Source organism: Nilaparvata lugens, chromosome 2, assembly GCF_014356525.2.
Source record: "Nilaparvata lugens isolate BPH chromosome 2, ASM1435652v1, whole genome shotgun sequence".
In the NCBI taxonomy this organism is placed as follows: Eukaryota; Metazoa; Arthropoda; class Insecta; order Hemiptera; family Delphacidae; genus Nilaparvata; species Nilaparvata lugens.
This window is the reverse complement of record NC_052505.1, coordinates 31,186,926-31,206,264: the sequence shown is the minus strand read 5'-3', so window position 1 is coordinate 31,206,264 and position 19,339 is coordinate 31,186,926. Positions and strand designations below refer to the sequence as shown.

The window sequence follows — 19,339 nt, the reverse complement described above, 5'->3', positions numbered from 1 at the left end:
AAATTCATAATTTATAGTTTGCAAGTTCATTTTGGAATAAAATTGTATCAGAAATATGCGTAAGAACCTCATTTTACGACTGTAACATAACCTAAAAATGTTCAAGCAAAATAATACAAGGATTGCCTTGGAATTTATATTCCAATATGAATGTTATTATTCAATGTCATATTCAACATATTAATAATAATAACAATAATAAATTATTACTCCAGTTTTTTTTCAAAACAAATATGTTTTCAAACTCAATAGCCTAATGAAATTTTTATTCCAAATCACTGGTTAGGATCAATGATCAATAATAGCATAACGTAAAATGAAATGTTTATTCATTCACCTTTCAAAAGTTTTGCTTTGAATAAGCCAACAAAGAAATCGGAACGTATTTTTAAAATAAGGTTTGGAGAGCATGCTCATTTGAATTGTCCCGCTGTAATCAGCTGTTTCCGTTTTGCTAAAATGCCAACAAAACAACAGCAAAATATTGTGAATTTCCCTCACGTTCAATGCGTTAATGTCCTGGACTCAAATAAGTCGAGAACTTGATAGACTCCGGAGTTTGGAAGATAAAATCGTGACTCAGAAAGTCAATTTAGACCCGAGAGCTTATTTCAGTCCTAGACTCTAAGTCCAGAACTTACAGATCCCGAGCTCGGAAACCAACCCTATAACAATTTATTCATCTTTCATTTTCCTTGAAATGATGGGTGAGAGTAAAATGAAAATACTCTCCATCAAGCGGAGTTTGTCGGCGGAGAGTATTGACTTTAAAGAAAGAAGAACTGACAGGAATAAAGAAGATTAGATGAGAATTGAAGGATAATTGAGAGGACCTCAGAAGTATTTAGGAGAACTCAACCTAACTAAAGCTGTATTTTTTAAGAATATTAATCCATTAAAACTGATCCTCTTTACTTCATTACATGCATTTCTAAACAAGGTTTCAATTTTATTCAATCAATTCTATTATAGAAATAATCGCTAGTTTAAAAATTATCATTCCTGCCGATATCAACAATAATCATTGATGAATGGGAAGTATTGATGTTATTAATAAGGACTACCGACAGTTTAAAGTGAATCTCACTGTAGCTGGATATATATAGTCATTATCTCAGATTATCAGGCTCGATATGATGTTTGCTTTTATTTCTCAAACTCTTATCAAATATTCAGAATCCTGTTTCATTCAGTCGTGATGCTAGTAGCTTCTATTTCGAGTTGCTTCAATTTGAATCCTAAAACGCTTTAATTGTTTCCTGTTTTGTGTGTTTCTGTTAGATTTTTGTTAAGTTGTTTTAGTGTATTAGTTTAAATGTGTTATCGAGTTGTTATTTAGTATGGTGTTGTGAATTGTTTAGGCAAACACCGCCTATAGACCCAGAAATTCTTCAGAGTATGAAAATGAATGGAACTATTGGTTACGCGCCCAACCCGAATACAAAACTGAGGAATCAGGTGAATATTGAAAACAAATTTATTAATACTAATTATGTAGTTTCAGTAGTTTATAATTATTTATTATCCTATGCGACACAAATCGAACCATCAAGCAATACTGCATTCAATATCTATATTCAAAGGGAAGTTACTGTGTAGGCTTCCGCTTTCCGTTTTTATCCAAATCTATTTACCAAAACTTTCGAGAAAAATATCCAAAAATATTATTAACCTCTCACAATTTAACATGCATGTTTGAAATTCCATTCATAATCATTATGTTCAACATTTATTCGTCTTTAATTTATTTCACTGATTTTCATTTATAGATCATTATTCCCACTTTCTTTGATATCCATTTATAGAGCATAATTCCCACTTAACTGTCACTTCAAATCAACCAACGCTTTGTGATCTCTACAATTTTTTAAATCATTCAAATTGAAATTTGAACATTGAGTGTTGCTGGGAAGATCGTGTATCCTTCAAGAATAGATATTCATACTACTTACAAACATCATCATTCTATGTAGGTAAAATACAATCATGCTATCATCAAATTGTATCTCTGAAATACTTTTCCAGCTCTTAAGTTGTGTTGTAGGCTAACATAAACCTATTTCCTATTGCGAATAACCGCAAAACATGATCGCCGTAAAAAATTTATTCAACAATGATAAAACTCATGATCATTGAATGTTTACTACAAACTAGTTTACAGATTTGTAGGATGCAATTCCCCTATATGTGTGATAAACTGATAAATACCGTTCCGCAGGACTTTCATGCTTTTCAATGAATATATTAAAAAGGAATCTTTAGATGGATTAAAACGTCTACAGACATATATGGAGACATAATGTAAGGCATTAGTAAAGTAATTTACGTAATATAAGCTATTTAGCAGTATGGTTTATGTTTTAGGGTATTAGTTTGAGAACATGTAGGCAAGTTTAATCCTTTGAGAAGGGTAAATGCTGCAGGGCAAAATATTCATACATCTTCTCCCAATTAGTATTAGTTTCTGTTCATCTGTCGACACTCTATTAGCTTCTTTTCTCTCTTTTGTTAACATGTTTAATCTTACTATAGTTTCTTTAGTTTTTTTCAAACCTCCTGTTCTTCATTTGCTTACCATAGTTGTTTTTCACCTTTTTGTAATTTCTTGTTTGTATTTTCCTTAGGCTCACGATCAGACGAAAGTCTTGTGAGCCATTTGATTCTTTTATATATTTTCATGGTGTATACAAATTATTGTGTTTTTTTTAATTGCTGTGAAAGTTAAGAATAATCAATAAATTCATGATCAGTGATCAGTATACTGTCATTTCACGATGGTTGAATTCAATAGATGCATGTGCTAGAGCTTGTATTCATTATAATCTCCATTAATGTAGTAAACTAATCCATAACTTATTTGCAGGTAGCGTACATATCAGTGCACAATTCACCGCAGAACGGCACATCATCGTCTGACACGAAATCGATGGACCACCAGTCGCGGTCGTTGATGAACAGTCCTGCCAACGTGGGCGGCGGAGTGGGAGGGGCTAGCAGTGCTGCCAACACATTTGTGGCCATTCCAAAGCGCTATCGCAAGATGGAGGTCAAGTACAGCAAGCCGGGTGTGCAAGAGGAACTGGACTATCTGCAGTACAACAAGACCTGTTTCAGTGGGCTCGAAGCACATCTGCCTAATTCCTACTGCAATTCGCTAATTCAGGTAAGTTGGTGTTTTGTAATTCAAATCTTCTGTAGATCCTCGATAACTTGGACTTATATTAAATATATAAATTGGAAATATATTAATACATTCGTATTCTCCTGACACATGAGTTACTCCAGACTCAATTTGTTACCAGAGTGGATGCCGTGAAACCCTGACTATGCTTAGCTGTCCAGATCTCCGCTGTCAAAGTTGTATAGATACACACAATATTATATCATAGTAGTTTCAAATTGCATTTCATCGTGTATTGTTTAATATTCTCAGATTCATATTTACTTTTTTATTTTATTAAAAGTGTGTTATGTTATCTGGAAATGAAGCATCTAAGTACCCTTCATTGAAACCTTTTATTCACAACATTTTCCAACATACTGTATAAATGCCATTTTCCTACAGATACCTTGAAAAGTGACCATTTCTGCACTGATTGCAGGCCGCAAAGAATCACTTTTCCGCACTAGTTCGCAAAGTGAGTACTTTGCGTACTCCAGATTTGCAGCATGACAACGCAAAATAGTTAGTAGATTATATGGAGCACCAGTGCAGGAAAATCAAAATTTAGTTGGTAATACTCATAGTGAGGCCCACGTTATAATGGCAGTGGAGAACAGCGTTGCCTTGCCATTATGTGCCTTGATTATAGTCATTTCAATGCTTACATAACATAAACCCCCTTCAAGCAGCCACATAAATTTTCAATTGAATTACTAATCATTATAATTCAATTATTATTATTCAATTTTAAATAAATTAAGGTTTTTATTAATAATAAAATTACACAGAAAAACATTTGATGGATTTCAGGGAATTTTACCCTTAATTACCCACTTTTCATATTCAATGGTAACTGTAGGAAAAATGTAATGTAAAATATGTGGCACAGGTGCTGTACTTTGTGGAGCCCCTCCGTCGCCTGCTGCTGTCTCACGTGTGCTACAACGAGTTCTGCCTGAGCTGTGAGCTGGCCTTCCTGTTCCACATGCTGGATGTGTCGCGGCCGCCCAAGCCCTGCCACCCGGGCAACTTTCTGCGCTCACTGCGCATGCGCAATGCTCACGAGGCCACCGGCCAGGGGGGCAACCAGGTGCCTGACTTGGGTGGGGGAGGTGGTGGGGGGAGTGCAGCCGATAAGCGCAAGGCTAACTATACCACGTTGATACAGGTCGGTGTTCTATTGATTGTCTAGATGATAATATTGTACTTGTAAATCCGTTATTTTTCATTGCGGATGATGTCCGTCGGTCCCGACTGCCTGAAAAGCAGTCGTTAGATCAGAGGCCCTGAAATTGATCAGTTGCGACCTGAAAACTCTGATACCAGACCTGAGCCAGCCAGGTTAATCTTTTCGCTAATGTTTGGGCAATGAAATGTGATGATGAGTTTATTGAACGTGCATGTATTCCAGTGGGATTTGAACCCACGACCAGGCAGCGCTAGCAGACTAAAGGGTGTAACGCTTTAGTCCATTCGGCTAACCTTGCCGGCATGAAAAATAACTATCGTGGGGAGATATTTAAAACAAATTGGTGTTTATCGCAAAATAAATACATTTGCTAACAGAATAATTACAATAAACAGTATACTATAATAAGTTATTAAAATGAGTGATGAACACAACCCCGCTGGCAATCCCGGCTGGAATGTAATATTGATTGTTAAGATTTATTATATTATATCAGGCAAGGAGGGATCTTCCTGTAAGTGACTTCCCACCGACATAAAGCCATAGAAATGTATAGATACAATAGAAAAGATACGGTAATACATCTATTTCTGAGTTGAGTCATGCAAAACTTCTGTTAAAGGTACAAAACTGTAAATGAGTTGTCTTTTTTGCACTGCTAACTAAAGAGAACCAGGCGTACAGGCAGTGAATGACCCTTTTAAATTCATCTTTACAACTTACTTCTGTTTATTATTTTACAAGCAGAACCGTCTAACAGTGTAAACGTTTCTGAAGTGGGTTGACACAATTGATGTACTTGAAATATTAGTTTAAATATAAGAATTAATAATAATTTCTATGGTCGAGGGTACAACACGACCAGAGGAGTTTGATTATGATTATTTCAAAGTATTTATATAATAGATTGATTATTTGCTGGTTTGAGAAAATGTGGCCCGTCTATATAATAGTGGTGTAATATAATAGTGGAATAAATAGATATATAATATACCTCAAGTAAAACTTAGAAGTGGAATTAAGATTGGATCGAGAACAATCGTACAATCTCAACAGTTTTCCATTTTATCATTGTTAACAAAATTCTAATTTCTTCCAGTTTTTATATTTTTTTATTGCTGTTTGTATTAATTTAGTTTTATTATTCTTAATTACACTTCCACCAATCATTGTCATGAAATTCAAGTTTGCTTGTTTGATTCAACAGAACTGGAACCGGTTCATTCTGCATCAGATTCACTACGAACTGATGGAAGAGAAGAAACGCAAGAAAGAGTCACCAAAGTCAATCAAAGACAACCAATCACCCAAGGCTGAGCAACAACCATCCAAAAATCAAGCCAAACGAAAATCAAAATCTGAAGCAACCGGTCAGTCAACTTTAATTCTTCCACATTTGCTTGCTTATGATTTACTTTGACAATTCTGATTAGGCCTATATAAGTTAGTAAACTCAGCTTACTTATATTTGAGTCATTCATTCTTTCGTTAACAATAACTACATTGCTGTCTCAAATTTTATCATATCATTTAATATGTTTATTAATTTACTAGTAGTTCTATGAACAGTAGACCTTCGGCTCAGTAAGTTACATTGACCTGTTGTTATGTTTTCTCAAAAATTAATAAATAATTTATCAATTTAAAATGTCTAGAAAAATCCTAAATAAACATAGAGCTTTCTGTCCTATCGTACCGTGACGTGTCGTTCCGGAATGTGAGTGTGAGCGCTGTTATCAGGTCTGGCTGCAACTGTCTACAACGTTGATGGAAAGATACATTTTAAAGATGTTCGATGTTTTTGAACGGGTAGTATTATTGACCGAGCGAAGTGAGGTCTAAGATTCAAGTCGACGGTTTAGCATTTCTCTTAATGTTTAAATGTTTATATGTTGCGCATTTACGGCGAAACGCGGTAATAGATTTTCATGAAATTTGACAGATATGTTCCTTTTTTAATTGCGCGTCGACGTATATACAAGGTTTTTGGAAATTTTGCATTTCAAGGATAATATATAAAAGGAAAAAGGAGCCTCATTCATACGCCAATATTAGAGTAAAAATCAGGCTATAGAATTATTCATCATAAATCAGCTGACAAGTGATTACACAGATGTGTGGAGAAGCCAGTTTATTGCTGTATTTCCATAAGGTCTATAGCTTCAATCAGGTATTGTGGATGAGAATACTGCGTGAGGTCTACTGTTCACAGAACTACTATTAGTCAACTATTCATTAACGTTGATGGAAAGATACATTTTCGAGATGTTTGATGTTTTTGAACGGGTAGTATTATAGTCCACTAGACAGCTGATTTATGATGAATAATTTTTATGTTCTGATATTTACTCTAATATTGGCGTATTAAGGAGGCTTCTTTTTCCTTTTACAATATTATCCTTGAAATTCAAAATTTCCAAAAACCTTGTATATACGTCGACGCGCAATTTAAAAAGGAACATACCTGTCAAATTTCATGAAAATCTATTACCGCGTTTCGCCATAAATGCGCAACATATAAACATTTAAACATTAAGAGAAATGCCAAACCGTCGACTTGAATCTTAGACCTCACTTCGCTCGGTCAATTATGTATAATATGAACATATTTAATGATATGATAACATTTGAGATAGCACTTTATTTATTGTTATTAACTCATGATTGTATCGTCTTTAAATCTATCGTCATTAGCCAAATATCTTTTACAAGAGTAGGCTACTAAAAAGAAATACTATGCGGGTTTGAATACTTTCTAGGTGATTCGAAGCCCTCTTAAAAATGTTTGTTCATAGTATCTAAACATTCTTTATACTATTTAGATTCCATGTGAACATCACCTTCTATAAAACTTGCTTTGTCAGGTTCATAGATCTTTCATTTTTTCAACTAGGCTCTTCTATGCTTTGAGTCATCATTGAGAGTGGATTTTATATCTACCGTATTGGAAACTATTATTAAATTATTAATTCTATTTGAGCTGTGATATGTTATTTATTTTAGTAGTACACTAATATTGGTTTAGGGATATATGCTAACACTACGTTCAACGCTAAACCACGTTTACTTGTAGATATGGTTGCATTTACCATAATGTGTTCCATACGATTAAAGGAACAGCTGACATTTCTCGTAAACCCTGTATGAAACATATTATGGTAAATGCAATCATTTCTACAAGTAAACGTGGTTTAGCGTTAAACGTAGTTTAAGCATATAGCCCTTAGGGTCGCTTTCTTCAGAGTTGGTTTCACTATTACATCCGTTTAATCATTTTATGGTTGCATTTATTACAATGTGTTTCAATTGAGTCAGCTGATGGTTTAAACTATAATTTTAGTTCAACTTTTTTGGAAATACTTTTATTTATTTATTCACCAAAAATATTTACAATACAATGTATATACAAAATTAAGCCACGGGATACACCCAAAACGGCTTACATTAAAATAAATAATTAACGAAAAACAGTTCAAGCTTGGTAACATAAGTCAAATTACACTAACTCAATTTTAGGATACATTTCTTTTTAAATTCCGTTAAAGAATCTATTTATATCACAATTTTCAAACATTTTATCATTAAATAGTTGAAGTGTAATTAAAAATGAAGAATTTTGAAAGCAACCTTATTCATATATTTTTTCGTGGAGGTGATTTTTTTATTAAAGAATAAACATTTTGTAGTATGCACGACGTTTTATAAAAAAGACGAGAATTTATTTCGGTTTTACAGTTTTACCATCATTTTCTTGTTATTAACTCTTGTTTTGTTTAAACAAAATTTGTCATAACCACTCATTTGTAATAATTATAATAGGAAGAAGAAACTAGTTATTCATTAATAATCTGCAGTAACTAAAGTAAAATATTTGACACAATGGGCCATATGAATAAAGTTTCGCTTATATGAGCATTTGCTTATACTTCTAAAATATGGAGCATATGCTTCATTTTCTATGAATAAAAGTGAGCAAAACCTTTTGCTCATGCTCATCAAAAAAATAGTTTGAGAATTTGCTCAAAAGTAAAAGCTTATGCTCAAAATTGTATGAATCAAAAAGGTGAGTCTAGTATGGAGCAGCTTTTCACCTTTTGCTCATAGTAAAATGGCTCAACTAGTTCGTGTGAGTAAGAGGAAACTATACCAGATACGATCACAACCAATAGTTGAAAACTACAAAACTCTTTTTAGATTCAATCATGATATATATCACCATTATTCCTACAAAAGAATAAATACAAAAGATACCTAGCCGATATAAAGATAGCTATCACAGAATAGGAAATAGGCATTTAAGAAAATGAGAGTGTATAAGAAGGCTATTGAGATTATAAGATTATGCTAAAGATTATTATAGATATGACATTTTTTCATGCTATTATTTCAAAATTCATAACTCAACTTACCTAAAACTCAATTCATGGATAGAGAACAGAGCAGACGACCAAACACAAGCGGTGTCTATATTTACATATTTAGCGCTTACGTGAGCTATAAAAACAAAGTAAGGTCACAAAGGCGAATCAGCTAATGAAAAATCTTTAAAATACGTGAGCATTTGCTCCAGAGTTCAGGAACATAAGGTAAGAGTATAAGGTAAAGCTTATTCATATAAAAATGAGCAAATACTTATGCTTATACCTAATGCTCATGAGAAAAACCTTATGCTCTATGCTCATGCTCATGAGCATATGCTCTGTTTTTATGCATATGACCCAATCACTATTTTTTCAAATTGGGAGTATCCAGTTTTGTTGTTGTTGTGTGAAGTAACGAATGAAGAAATAATATTATTATATGGTATTTTTTGATAAATTATCATTTTGATAATAAAGTTTGCTTATGTGTTTTCTTTACGACAGAACAAGAAACAAGTAGCGCAAAGTCATTATCGAGTGAGGGTGAATCAGCTGACATCAGCAATCTGTTTGGCAGCAAGCAGCTGCACATCCACCGCTGCCTCACGTGTGGCCACACCATCAGTCGCGAGTCCTCTCTCCTCGTCTGCAATCTCATCTATCCCGAACAAATCGGTCAGTCTATATATTATTCATCAATTTCACTCATTATACATTTTGAAACACTTGGTGTAAAACAAACAGATGCCTTGACGATAAATAAAAGTCAAAGTCAAAATATTTTATTGCAGCAGCTAATTGAGAACATCAATTGCATTACAAATGTCAATGTTAGATTGAATAATAATTACAAACAAGAAGTTATTACAATAAATTATAAAACATAAAAATATACTTATTTTCATAACAATATAAGTAAAACACACTCATAAAACATAATCATATGCCTAGTTCACTCATTTTCAAGTATATTGTCAACTACGTCATAGAACTCTTCTATTAGTGAATATTTTTAATGGTAATTTTTCATATTCTCAGGCAAGGCATTGAAAAGTTTCAGAGAAATGTAATAGAAAGTTTTCTGAGTATTTGCATAGTGGCAAAACTTCAAGACTAGTTTATTCCTACCTCTAGTATTATAGTTGTGACACATACCCTGCTGAACATAGGAGTTATAATTTACCTTGACATGATTGAGACATTGGTACACAAACACAGCAGGAAGTGTCATAATTTCAATCAATTTGAAGCTATTCCACAGTGTCCTCTTGAAGGAAGACCACATCTTATTCCCACAGCTTTTTTCTGCAGTCTAAATAATCTAATACTATATTTTTGGGAAGCCCACAATAATGTTTCATAAGATAGATAACTATGTATATGAGAGAAATAAACTATTCGCAACACTGATAGACTTACTCCTGTTCTCAATTTTCTTAACATAAACAATCCCTTACACAGCTTACCCGCCACTTCATCAATATTGTCTTTCCAATTCAGCCTAGAGTCAGCATCAAAACCAAGAAAATTAACCATTCTCAGATCATTCAAATCAACATTGTTGCCATAAGACACATTAAGACTCTTAATTTTATGTAAGTTTAAACACAGTAAATTTGCGTTACACCAGTCCTCAATCATCAGTGTAATATTCTCTATGGACCTGATTCTATTGATTGCCAAGGTAGATTTTGTACTTACACAAACTGCAAGGTCATCAGCAAACAAATATCCTTGGCTGAGGGTCCAATTACTCTAGGCATGTCATTCACATATATAATGAACAAAGTTGGGCCCAATATTGAACCTTGAGGTACCCCATAACGAACTGGCAAGTAATTAGACCTAACACCATTAAAAACCACTTTCTGAAACCTATCTCTCAGATAAGACTGAATAAGCTTGCTAGCAGATTCTTCAAAACCATAAAATTCTATTTTTTTCAGAAAAACTTCATGGCAAACTGTGTCGAAAGCTCTCGACAGGTCGAAAAGTCTTACATCAGTCTGATTTTTATTTTCCAAAGATTCCAATAGCTGATCATATAGGGAGATCGTCGCTTTAATCGTTCCCATTCCCAACCTATAGCCATACTGACTGTCACTGAACAGATTATTCACCTCAAAATACTGAACAATCTGAATATTTAACAGCTTTTCAAAAACTATAGATATAATTGGAACTAAAGAGATAGGTCTGAAACTATTGCAATCAGATTTGCTACCTTTCTTGAATATTGGAACTACCTTTACAAACTTCAATGCATCAGGAAACATAGAGTTTAATATACAACTTTTTATAATGTGAGCTAACACTTCACTTAGATAGTCTATTCCTAATTTAAAAAGTGTTCATACCATAGATATCAGCACATTTGCTGGATTTCATGTTTCTTATGACATTCTCGACCTCAATCTTACTGACTAGTCTGAAACTGAATTTACAAGAAGGTCTGGAGTTACTGTAGATATTCTGCTGAGCTCTGTCTACATCCCTTTTTAGCTACACTATTTACAATTTCATCAATCTTTTCAATAAAAAATCTGTTGAACTGGTTTGAAGTTAAATCACCAACAGTACCCTCAAACCGTCGTTTACTGCCACATTCATTCTTTATGATAGTCCATATTGCTTTGCCCTTATTGCCAGAGGATATGATAAATTCGTCATTTTTTTCGTCTAGATTCCCAGAGTAATGTTCTGAACCTTTTCTTATATTTCTTAAACAATTCTTTAACAGAAAGTTTACCAGTGCTAAAGTATGTATCATAGAGGCAGTCACACAGTCACAAAAGTACAGTCACTTCCATGGGTAAAAATATAGTAGAGCGTCGAGGGTAGAGTTTAACAGAGAAAGTAACTAAGAGAGATAATTTTCTAAATGTCTCCGCATTCGACATTTCCATGAATTTCTTTCATTATAAATCTTGAAACATTTGGTGTAAAAAAACAGTAGACATGATGATAAATAAAAGTACAGCCACTTCCAAGGGTAAAATGTAGTGGAGTGTCGGAGGAAGAGTGTAGCAGAAAAGGTAGCTGAGAGTGTCTGAATAATGCATGCTGATGCATGTATCTTAATGTTTCCGCATCCACCATCTACCCTACCTGCGACGCTCCACTATGTTTTGATCCTAAGGCAGGCCACTTAGGCCCGCCGCAAAGTAGACCCACGCTAATCCACGAAAAGCAACCCACGCCGTGGGATGTTTTGTAAACCATTGCTATAGAATTATTCATAATCAATCAGCTGACAAGTGGATGTGATTGCATGTATTACACAGATGTCTGGAGAAGCTTAACAATGGTTTACAAAACACATCCCACGGCGTGGGTTGCTTTTCGTGGGTCTACTTTGCGGCGGGCCTAAGGACATGATGAACATATGTGTACACTCTTGTCCTCATACATTACTAATATCTAATACGTTAGTACACATTGATACATAGAGATTAGATTTTTTGACTTTGTAAATAGATGACTCTTATCTACAATATTGACCTTCATCTGCTCGCGCCTTGTGGAGTTACAATTCCGCTCGCGCGGCGGAAATTTGGCCGCTCTTGAATTTTTTAGGTTTATTCATTCCCAAAGTGTATAATATATTTCCAATGTCACTGATTACAAGTACTACCCTGTAATATAAGTTATTACAGGGATATAATACGATTTTGATAAATCATATAGCTTATAATTACCTATAATATTTATGTAGCCTTCGTGAAGTTTTAAGGCTGGTATTAGACTATGATGACTTGTTATTGAATATCTATGATCATTTTATATAATTATTGACACATGACCATAGTTGATATATTATGGTATTAGTACATTTTTATATTGTAATATATAAATGTAATTATATAACAGTAATATTTTTCATCAAGGGCATTTTATAATTCATTTATGTTATAGAATCAGTATTAGGCCGGTATTAGGCCGTACTAGTCGTATAAAAAGTTGTTCATTTGAAATATCAGGGATTGGTTGAAATGAAAAAAGTTCAGTTACTTCTTACAAATTTTGATAAATGTATTTGATAATGAGTAAAAGTTTACAATCCACTAGAACTTAGAAGTATCTAATCCACATCTATGTTTTCTTGCAGTTACGCTATTGCAATTTTACAAGCCATAGGAGATGACCTGAAAAAATAAATACATTACAAATTGGTTTGAAATGAAAATGATGCATTGTAATGTGAATAGAAATGATAAATTTGAAGAGATATCTGTATAAATAATTTGGTAGTCACACGCTAAAAATCACCCCTATGCTCAGGCAAGTCACCAACTGAGCTGGATAAGGGCTGAAGAAGTTAGGGAAGATAATGGGAGAGGATTACATGGCACTTTCACCACTCACTAATTGCCAGATTAGGAAATATAACAAAAATTCTTAAAATGCGGCCAATTTGCCGCCCGCGCGAGTGGATGAAGGTTAAGCTATAGGATAGCTATAGGAATAATTTTATTAGATTATACTGACATGTCACCTGTTATTTGAGTGAAACTCAAATTTTTACGTACTTGTGAATAAAAAATAAATTGTTGTGTCATCACAGCGAAAGGCTCCGAAAAAAATTATGTGAGGTTAGGTTTTTGTATCTTCGATTTTTTTATTTATTTTCTCTTCGATGCTCTGTATTTAAGGTTAAATTATCTCTGTATCATTACAATTTGTAATTTTCCGGTGGTTTATTTATTTTATTAATTGTTTATTCTATGTTAGAAGCTGTAGTAGAATATTGCTGTAGGTTTTATGTTGTCAAACAGCTGGTTTTTGTTCAAAGCCTCTCGTTGATGACAAAATATGCATGACGAACATGTGTGTGTTCCTTTGTGTACACACATGTTCATAATGCATGTTCTGTCGTTAGCGGCCCCTGGCCAGCCTAATAAATACCATGCACAACACTTTGAAATGTGCTGTGCAACGCTACATATGCAATATAACTCAATGCATTTCAACCAGTCTTGGACTTTCCACTACTTTCGACTCGGGCTGACAAGTGGAATTAGCCTACTATGCGACGTTACCAATCTCCATAAAGCACAATATCTTATTATAGGTAGCTGTTATAAAAGTCATAATTTAACTTCATGTTGGTTGAGCAAAGTAATATGAATTGTAGATGCACACAACAATGAATCAATAATAAATAAATAAATATTTTTTTAAATCTTGAGTACTGGAACTGACACGTCGTTTTTCAATGTAGGTATGTTTTTGTTTATCAAAATATTTTTTTTCATTATCAAAGCATTTGTGTTTAGACTTGCCCGTTCAACACTCAGTAACTGTATAATTAGTTCTGTTAAATAAATGGTTGTCTAAATTCATGCATTTACCTTCCTCCCTACTTTTTCTCCCTTTCGTAAAGGGTTGTGTCGCAGAGAGCACATATAGTCCTAACTCCGTCCTTAATGAAGGCAATTATTGAATTCAATTTTCATCTACTCCATATTCTCTTGTCTTCTACCTGTCCTTTTTTTTTATTGCGGATGATGCACACATAAGCTTTGCATGTGTAACTGTTTTTTTATAAATTATAAACAGAAATTATATAAATTGTGATAAATGTTGTTTGTTTTGTGCAGAATTTATAGAAATAGTGATTGTTGTTGTTTGTGGCACAGAAGGCGAGATGAGTTTCTGCGAGGTGCTGCGTTCGAGTCTGTGCCCCGAGCAGACTACGCCAGCCTGGTGCGACCAGTGCGAGCGATTTCAGCCGACGCTCCAGTCGCGGCGACTCCAGCAGCTGCCCACCCTACTCACTGTCAACTGCGGCATGGACAGTGTCCAGGTCAGGATACAACGATTGCAAAGAAATTGATCATTTCAATTGTGAAAGAGCACTTACAAATTACAAATGGGAGTCCTCAAGCTCATTAAGGTGCGTACAGATATACGCGCCTCCAACACGCTCCGCGCACGCTCCGCACTCGCTCCGCAATCGCTCCGATCATGAACGTTACGCGAGATGTTACCTCTCTATTTCACGCTCTTCTCGCTTTCCACTCTTGCTCCCCGGTCAATCATCAATCGATCTGCTCGAGTTATAGAATCAGTATTAGGCCGATATTAGGCCGTACTAGTCGTGTAAAAAAGTTATACATTGAAATATCAGGGGTTGGTTGAAATGAAAAAAGTTCAGTTACTTCTTACAAATTTTGATAAATGTATTTGATAATGAGTAAAAGTTTACAATCCACTAGAACTTAGAAGTATCTAATCCACATCTATGTTTTCTTGCAGTTACGCTATTGCAATTTTACAAGCCATAGGAGATGACCTGAAAAAATAAATACATTACAAATTGGTTTGAAATGAAAATGATGCATTGTAATGTGAATAGAAATGATAAATTGAAGAGATATCTGTATAAATAATTTGGTAGTCACACGCTAAAAATCACCCCTATGCTCAGGCAAGTCACCAACTGAGCTGGATAAGGGCTGAAGAAGTTAGGGAAGATAATGGGAGAGGATTACATGGCACTTTCACCACTCACTAATTGCCAGATTAGGAAATATAACAAAAATTCTTAAAATGCGGCCAATTTGCCGCCCGCGCGAGTGGATGAAGGTTAAGCTATAGGATAGCTATAGGAATAATTTTATTAGATTATACTGACATGTCACCTGTTATTTGAGTGAAACTCAAATTTTTACGTACTTGTGAATAAAAAATAAATTGTTGTGTCATCACAGCGAAAGGCTCCGAAAAAAATTATGTGAGGTTAGGTTTTTGTATCTTCGATTTTTTTATTTATTTTCTCTTCGATGCTCTGTATTTAAGGTTAAATTATCTCTGTATCATTACAATTTGTAATTTTCCGGTGGTTATTTATTTTATTAATTGTTTATTCTATGTTAGAAGCTGTAGTAGAATATTGCTGTAGGTTTATGTTGTCAAAGAGCTGGTTTTGTTCAAAGCCTCTCGTTGATGACAAAATATGCATGACGAACATGTGTGTGTTCCTTTGTGTACACACATGTTCATAATGCATGTTCTGTCGTCTGTCGTTAGCGGCCCTGGCCAGCCTCATAAATACCATGCACAACACTTTGAAATGTGCTGTGCAACGCTACATATGCAATATAACTCAATGCATTTCAACCATTCTTGGACTTTCCACTACTTTCGACTCGGGCTGACAAGTGGAATTAGCCTACTATGCGACGTTACCAATCTGCATAAAGCACAATATCTTATTATAGGTAGCTGTTATAAAAGTCATAATTTAACTTCATGTTGGTTGAGCAATATGAATTGTAGATGCACACGACAATGAATCAATAATAAATAAATAAATATTTTTTTAAATCTTGAGTACTGGAACTGACACGTCGTTTTTCAATGTAGGTATGTTTTTGTTTATCAAAATATTTTTTTTTCATTATCAAAGCATTTGTGTTCGCCCGTTCAACACTCAGTAACTGCATAATTAGTTCTGTTAAATAAATGGTTGTCTAAATTCATGCATTTACTTTCCTTCCTACTTTTTCTCCCTTTCGTAAAGGGTTGTGTCGCAGAGAGCACATAGAGTCCTAACTCCGTCCTTAATGAAGGCAATTATTGAATTCAATTTTCATCTACTCCATCTTCTCTTGTCTTCTTCCTGTCCTTTTTTTATTGCGGATGATGCACACATAAGCTTTGCATTTGTAACTGTTTTTTTATAAATTATAAACAGAAATTATATAAATTGTGATAAATGTTGTTTGTTTTGTGCAGAATTTATAGAAATAGTGATTGTTGTTGTTTGTGGCACAGAAGGCGAGATGAGTTTCTGCGAGGTGCTGCGTTCGAGTCTGTGCCCCGAGCAGACTACGCCAGCCTGGTGCGACCAGTGCGAGCGATTTCAGCCGACGCTCCAGTCGCGGCGACTCCAGCAGCTGCCCACCCTACTCACTGTCAACTGCGGCATGGACAGTGTCCAGGTCAGGATACAACGATTGCAAAGAAATTGATCATTTCAATTGTGAAAGAGCACTTACAAATTACAAATGGGAGTCCTCAAGCTCATTAAGGTGCGTACAGATATACGCGCCTCCAACACGCTCCGCGCACGCTCCGCACTCGCTCCGCAATCGCTCCGATCATGAACGTTACGCGAGATGTTACCTCTCTATTTCACGCTCTTCTCGCTTTCCACTCTTGCTCCCCGGTCAATCATCAATCGATCTGTAACAGTAGATAGATAGATTGATATAGATAGAGATATGAAGTGCTTTATTAATATCAAATGACTACAAGAGATAAAAAGAAATACACTATACGGCTTGGTCTGTAATAGTATCTTACGTCACATGGACGGGAAGGAGCCTTTTACAGGCGAGACTAGAATTTCATTCGAGCACTGCAAAAGACATTCACATCCATGTAACGTACACTATTTTTTGTCATAATAATCTAAAGAAGAATACCCTAATTGAGAAATAGAAAACATTACCTGCTTGTGCTGAAGTTACTATATGCATTCTATAAACATAACCTAGTTAACAAATTCCAAATCAGGAATTTTGTGGAAGTTGACAAAACTTCCTCCTGGAGCGCTGAAGGTGTTTTTTGTAGCAGTTTTGCTGCTCCTATTTCAGAACTAGGAAACATATTCGAATGTGAAGAAAACATATGGTTTCATTACTGTAGAGTATGCTGTAATGATAATCATATGTTTATTTGTTCTGCAAACAGCTGTTTACCGGCTTGATTTCATGCATGGAAAACAGCTGAGATTGAATGACTGTGACAAAATAGTGTATTACGCTACAAGCACAGAAAGTTAGTGTTTACGGTATGAGGGCAGTTTCCCGGGCGAGGCTTGCCGAGCCCAGGAATATGTTTTCTGAATACCATAATAGTTATTTGTGCAACTAGTACGCAAAGTGACAGTTTGATGCACCGAAAGAAACGTTCACGCCCGAGCCGCAGGCGAGGGCGGAATGGTTTCTTGAGTGCAGCAGAGGAACTTTGCGCACTTTGATGCTGTTATTAATAAAACCCTTAATTTATTTAAAATTGAATAATGTAGTAGTAAATGAATGAAGGCGGCTGTCACTCATGTGGTGGCTGTCGCTGTCATACACTGTTGTCCACTGCCTTCATATTATTATAACGTGCACCACAACACTATACCACACTATACCACAGTTACCAACTTAATTTTCATTTTCCTGCACTGGTGCTCCATATAACCTACTAACTATTTTGTGTTGCTATGTTGCAAATCTGGAGTGCAGAAAAAATTTTTCCCGCACTAGAGCGGAAAAGTGATTCTTTGCGGCCTGCAATCAGTGCAGAAATGGTCACTTTTCAAGGTATCTGTAGGAAAACACCTTTCTGAGAGAGTCGCGTATGATATTTTTCGCCACACTACAGGTATAGCTGACGACAAATAGTTAGGCGGTTTCGTGGGTCTCTTGTGCGTTCCAACAGCTGATGTTGTCAAGTAGAGTTGTCATCTAGCTTGGCTTAGGTGATAATTTTAAATCAAAAGAGACAATAAATAGATGCATTGCATCAGCTATCCGAAAATCCGATACATTAGCTCCCAATGCTAAAGACCATTTCTCTTTCACCTTTCTTGGTTCAATGTTTCTTAGCCGGAAAGAAACCTGTTCTGACGTCAGACGAGAGTCGTCTGCAAACTATGCCTTTCAGATCTACGTAGGGACTGGAAAACAGCTGCTTTCTGTGCAGTGTGGCGAAAAAGTATAACTGATAGAATTTTATGTAGAATGATATTGGTCGTTTTAACATAACTTAGGAACAAAAGAATAAAATTCTAAAATAAACTCAATTTTCAATCCTCCAATTTCAGAGGTTCTAAAATGATATTTTTTGCTGGAACTATAGGCCTGCCTCTGGCGTAACTTTTTATTTCATTGGGATGTATTTGTGAAAAGAAGTTAAATTTTGCTTTCGAAATTATAATAATATTGTAATAGATGAAAATGTGATGTTGTGTTGCAGGAGAAGAAGTTCTGGCAGAACCAGATGGATGGTCTGGTTAAGAAGGCGCTGGACGCACAGCAGGGTGGCAGCGAGGGGGGGAGCCCTGGCGGGGGGACAGGGGGCGGTCCCACCAGCAACAAGCCCTGTCGCTATGGCAACGCCTGCACCCGGGTCGGCTGTCGGTTCAAGCATCCCGGACGTCAAGGTCATAACCTCATTTTGGACTTTTAAAATATTATCTAAATTTGGGAGAGAAATAGTACAAGGAGTATCCTCAGTTTTTCTCTCCCATTCAGTGAAAATTAGAATAATAAATAGAATAAAATAAATATACCAATAATTACAGTTATCCACAAGTTGAGTCATGAGCAATGCTAGTTACAAATTGTTAAGAAAAGTTTTGGGCTCGCTCCCGGACATATTTATGTTATTCTTGATTGTTTAAATACATACACAGTATTATTAAAAGTTAGTTATAAAACGTTATTGATTATTTAACAACATATTCCTGGAACAACTTCAAAATGACTTCTTCCAATCAATTCTGCCTACAGTGAAATCCGTTAAAAAAAGTCAGTGGAGAATGATAGGAGGCATATTTGCCAAGTTTTTTCTATCATCTTCTATTGTAGATGAAAGTTAGATTAAAATCTTCCCGGTATTATA

At 35.1% G+C, this 19,339-nt stretch overlaps 1 protein-coding gene across 1 annotated transcript in view; it reads left to right on the top strand.

Annotated features, from left to right (window-relative positions):
* LOC111047786 (PAN2-PAN3 deadenylation complex catalytic subunit PAN2) overlaps positions 1-19,339 on the top strand; it is a 44,460-nt gene that overhangs the window by 12,474 nt on the left and 12,647 nt on the right. Inside the window, exons 8-14 of the mRNA XM_022333627.2 lie at positions 1,362-1,458; positions 2,864-3,163; positions 4,053-4,331; positions 5,560-5,722; positions 9,218-9,388; positions 14,353-14,519; positions 18,692-18,878. Coding sequence (XP_022189319.2) covers positions 1,362-1,458; positions 2,864-3,163; positions 4,053-4,331; positions 5,560-5,722; positions 9,218-9,388; positions 14,353-14,519; positions 18,692-18,878 — 1,364 coding nt within the window. The remainder of the gene's footprint in view (positions 1-1,361; positions 1,459-2,863; positions 3,164-4,052; positions 4,332-5,559; positions 5,723-9,217; positions 9,389-14,352; positions 14,520-18,691; positions 18,879-19,339) is intronic.